Consider the following 5,163-nt stretch of genomic DNA (forward strand, 5'->3'; position numbering starts at 1 on the left):
TGTTCTACAAGTTTCCAATTTGCTGAAACGATGAATGTTCTACAAGTTTCCAATTTGCTGAAACGATGAATGTTCTACAAGTTTCCAATTTGCTGAAACGATGAATGTTCTACAAGTTTCCAATTTGCTGAAACGATGAATGTTCTACAAGTTTCCAATTTGCTGAAACGATGAATGTTCTACAAGTTTCCAATTTGCTGAAACGATGAATGTTCTACAAGTCTGCAAGTTGCTCAATATACTCTTATCCAAGCTTGAATCCTGCAGCAGTACTGGTGATAAATGTGATACTAGAAGTAGTAACAATAGTGGTAGTAATAGTAGCAGAAGTAACATAAATGATGGTGATATGATGACTATAATTGTAATAATGATTATAGTGTTGATATTAATATCTGCAGTGATAATACCAACAATAATGATAATAGTAATGGTAATGATAATGCTTATGATAGTATTGAGGATACTAATGATGATAATGATGGTAAAAATGATAACAATAATGATAATGGAAATTATGTTATGACTAATACTGATGAAAACGATAATAATTAAGACAATGGTAACAACAACGACACGAATGATAATGATAATACCAATGGTAACGATAATGATGATGATAATGATTTGATGATAATAAATGTGATGACAATAATTATGATAATAACAATAATTATGGAACTAATGTCAACACTGATAATAACAATGATAGTAATATTTATAATAATAACTATAATGATCATAAGAATAATCGTAGTATTCATGATGATAACTATAGTGATATTAACAATAACATCGATAATGACAGTGAGAATCCACAAAAAAAAGTATACCAACCAAAGGAATATCAATCAACAAGAAGGTAAATGGAAGGAAAAGAAGAAGAAGAAAAAAACGAAAAATCACGCTACCTGCTTCCGCATACACCAAGCAATCCTTTCATGGTGCTTGAAGCCATAACTCGAATAAGCTCCATGTCTCCACAAGCAAGCAAGTAAGCAAGCAAGCAAGCAAGCAAGAGGGGATATCTGAATGAATATGACTCTTTGCTTTACGAGTGCTTTATCACTACAACCTTGAAGATGATTTCCTAGTCCTTTCCGCTTTCATTCTTGGTGTATGTGACTATGTTATGGATCTGAACTTGATCCTTGTTTGTTGATGATGTAGAGGAATCTTTCTTTTGCTTTTGTCTTACTTGTCATCTGTGTAAGAAACGCGTCTCTCTCTCTCTCTCTCTCTCTCTCTCTCTCTCTCTCTCTCTCTCTCTCTCTCTCTCTCTCTCTTTCTCTCTCTCTCTCTCTCTCTCTCTCTCTCTCTCTCTCTCTCTCTCTCTCTCTCTCTCTCTCTCTCTCTCTCTCTCTCTCTCTCTCTCTCTCTCTCTCTCTCTGTGTCTGCAAGTATATATGTGCGGGTGTGTATGTGTGTGAGTGTGTATGTATGTGTGTGAGTGTGTATGTATGTGTGTGAGTGTGTATGTATGTGTGTGAGTGTGTATGTATATATGCATGTATGTATTTCTATGTATATATATATGATGTATGTATTTCTGTGTATATATATGATGTATGTATTTATGTATATATACATATATGTATGCGCGCGTGTGTGTGTATGTGTTCATGTATGTGTGTCTGCAAGTAAATGTGTGTGTGTGTGTTTGTCTGCAAGTATACGTGTGCGTGTATAGACGTATTTATGTATGTGTGTGTGGACGAAATACTTCAAGATGCTCTGAGCAAGTTGCACATACATCTTTAAGTCTTTCACTTAATCTTCGCGTGTAGTGAGGGTGCGGTGAACGGGGTTTCCTCAGCGTGAGTAAATATCTCTTGGAAGTGGCTGCTTTGTTTGTGGATCAAGTGATTTATGTGGAGGCTATTTTTTCTCGTTTGTTATTATTGTGATTAGCTTTGATGTCATTATTATGATCATCATTAATTATCATTTTTGTTGTTATTATTATCATCATTATCATCATCATTATTGTTTTTTTATCACTATTATAATTATCATTCTTGTTGATATCATTATTATTATTATTATTGTCTTTATTATTAATATCATCATTATTATCCTTATTGTTATCATTAGTTTCATTACTGACATTTTTATTATCATTATCCTTATGATAATCATTATAATTTTCATAATTATCATGTATTATTTTTATCACTGTTAACATTAATGCCATCATAATGGTCATTGTTATTATTATTTTCATTATCATAATGATTATTATCATTTTTACGAACAGCATTATTATCAATATCATTATAAATGTTATCATTATCATTTTCATTTTTATTATTTAGTAGTAGTAGCAGTAATTGTAATAGTAGTATGATCATCAACATTATTATCATTATCGTTAATGGTATCAGCGTTATCCCCATTGCCAATATATGATTAAAAAACAAACAAATACAAAGGGATCCGAGGCTGGCACCGCTACGGGAACAAACGTGTGACCGCGGATATATATATATATATATATATATATATATATATATATATATATATATATATATATATTTGTGTGTGTTTGTTTGTGTGTGTGTATGTTTGTGTAATATCTATCTACAAATATGAACATATTTCATTCCAGTACAAGGCAATGAAACCGAAATACACATCTGATCTTTTAATCGCATCTCCGACCGTGACAACAACAAGGAACAGGAACAACAACAACTGACGGGCGCTGAACGGTGGGCGCTCTAGCTGTAGGCTCGGACTCCCTTGGCCACGACATTAGCGACGAAGCCTCCGTCTTTTGTGACCGAATATTCCACCGTCTGCACGCGGCCGTCGGGTAACAGGACCTGAGGATAGATAGGCAGGGTTTGTTATCAGTTCATTAGTGGCGCATTAGGTAGTGCCAGGAAGGGAGGAGAAGAGTGTGAAGGGATGATTATCAAATTATAATTACGAGGTACGATTGCTTGTGTGTGTTTATCTTTATGTTCTGGGAAGCCACTTCCTTTTATAGGGATATGTCATGAGATTTCGTTTGTATATTTATGTAAGATAAATATAACGTTTCCTTTCGAGGGAAATATATCGCAAGGAAGAAATGTTAATGTTGAAACCTGTATTTTTACTATTTTATCTGTTTTTTTTATGGTTGACCTACTGACTCCATTCTATCCTTTTTGTTTGTGCACTTGATAAACCTACCAGTACCCCGGGATCTGTACCAACCTGGTATTGTCCCTGGGTGTTGTAGCCGCTGCGGTCCTCCGAGTGGCCGTAGTCGTTCTTGGAGTAGTCGTCCTTCACGCCGTAACTGAACTGGTACTCGGCTGGAGCCTGGCAGAGAAAACAAGACCTCAGTTATTCAGCAAATAAACTAATCCCTTCCATAAAAGAAAGTACGAAGGTAAGTGCTTCATCATTTGACTTTGACTTTGACGAGTTTGCTTCATCAGATACACTCAGAAAGGGACTCACGTCACCGTAGACAGGGGGCGGGGGCCCGTAGGGGTCGGAGGGGCGGGCGGCGGCCACCACGACCACGAGGGCGACCAGAGCAAGCTGAAAGGAACGACACATCTGACATTATTCTTTTCTTCCCGGGGAATCGATGCAGCCTCATCCTTGGTCTGCTATTGTCTCCCCAACAGGAAGTTTTTAGCAACTTCTTGTCTTTCGCTTGTATGTTTAGGAAAATATCCCTAGAGGGAATTCTAAGAAAGGCATGGGTATTTCTTAGAAGACCAATAATCCCCTTATAAATGAATGATCATTAACATGTATTAAACAATAGCATTGGAAACCGTGTTTTATGTTGATAGCGATTCGTCAATGACATTTCCGACTTAGATTTCCCTTACAGATGAATGTTGACTTCATCTGATGTATCTATTATGACCAATGCCAAAGCGTGTCTCGAAATGCACTTGTTCACCGAATATGGATCCCGTAGAATACACTACCTTGAACATGTTGTAAGTTAGGAGCTGTGATCTCTCATCTTCACCTTCACCATTATATACACCGTCGAACTCCTCCCCTGGGCGTGGCTTAGGTGACGTCACATACTGGAAGGGTTACCTACTTACCATTTCGTTATTTACCCTCCAGCTGTACACAAAAAAAGTCTCTTGTTTACTTTACTCATTTCCCTATGTAGGTGTGTTATAAGACCACATATTACATTTCCCCATCTATTAGTATATCAATAAAATAATTCATACAGACATACACGTTCACTGTTCAATACATGCAAGATCGAGTACATGTATAGGGAAAAAAAGCCCACATTATTTGCGTTTTGTCGCCATATCTCTCACGTAAAGCAAATTCCATCCTCGTGTTTCGCAAAGCTCATGTTCTCGCTTCCCAAACGACCCTTGGTGCGAGATCTCTTCCTCTTGTGGGTCGCTACTCTTTCCTCGCAAGGTCAGGTTGGCTCTTGGAACTTTCTACTCTTTCTGCAGTGGGTAAATGAGTGGGGATACATTTATGCATGCATGTATGTATATATGATATATATATATGTATATTTGTATGTACATATATATACATATATACATATACATTTATATATTTAAATATATATATATAATAGATATATTATCAAGTTATATATATAATATATATATAGATATTTATATATATATACATATATATACAAACAACAATATCTGTTTCATTTATCTATCTAACATAAAACATACATACATAATACATAACTACATAACACACACACACACACACCAACACACACACACACATACACACACGCACCACACAACAAACCACACACACACACACACACACACAACACAAACACACACATATATAGATATTTATTATATATCTATTTTTTATAAATAATAGTATATGATATATATATATATACATATATATAAATATATATATGCATGTATATTTTCTATATAATACAGCACATACATAACCATACATACATATAATTGTATATATATATATATATATACAAGATATGTAAGGAAATATTTATATATATATATTTGATATATAGATATATAATTATATTATATTATATATGCATTATACAGTATAAACATATATAACATATTACATACATATGTATTATATATATATTACTTAATCATATATATATTTTATAAATATTTTTATTTATATATATATTTTATACATATATGTATATATATA

The 5,163-nt window shown here is 34.2% G+C and overlaps 1 protein-coding gene across 2 annotated transcripts; it reads right to left on the reverse strand.

Moving 5' to 3' along the window:
* Positions 1-2,631: 2,631 nt before the first annotated feature.
* On the reverse strand, positions 2,632-3,976 carry LOC122262888 (pro-resilin). 2 transcript variants are annotated; one of them, XM_043031084.2, is made up of 4 exons: positions 3,939-3,976; positions 3,454-3,537; positions 3,205-3,312; positions 2,632-2,825 (listed from the first exon to the last, which is right to left on the reverse strand). In XM_043031084.2, the coding sequence occupies exons 1-4, from the start codon at positions 3,945-3,947 to the stop codon at positions 2,721-2,723; spliced, it is 306 nt and encodes a 101-aa protein (XP_042887018.2). In that variant the 5' UTR covers positions 3,948-3,976; the 3' UTR covers positions 2,632-2,720. The 2 variants fall into 2 exon arrangements, with proteins under 2 accessions (XP_042887018.2, XP_042887017.2); XM_043031083.2 differs by lacking the exon at positions 3,939-3,976 and having other exon boundaries at positions 3,454-3,709.
* Positions 3,977-5,163: the final 1,187 nt, after the last annotated feature.

Source organism: Penaeus japonicus, unplaced genomic scaffold (genome assembly GCF_977035675.1).
Source record: "Penaeus japonicus unplaced genomic scaffold, GWHDUDI00000001_assembly GWHDUDI00000009, whole genome shotgun sequence".
In the NCBI taxonomy this organism is placed as follows: Eukaryota; Metazoa; Arthropoda; class Malacostraca; order Decapoda; family Penaeidae; genus Penaeus; species Penaeus japonicus.

Coding starts and splice junctions, on each gene's coding strand:
- LOC122262888 (XM_043031083.2), bottom strand. CDS start 3,555: ATGTGTCGTTCCTTTCAGCTTGCTCTGGTCGCCCTCGTGGTCGTGGTG. Junction 3,313..3,453: donor CGCCCCCTGTCTACGGTGAC/GTGAGTCCCTTT, acceptor TTTCTCTGCCAG/GCTCCAGCCGAGTACCAGTT. Junction 2,826..3,204: donor ACACCCAGGGACAATACCAG/GTTGGTACAGAT, acceptor ATCTATCCTCAG/GTCCTGTTACCCGACGGCCG.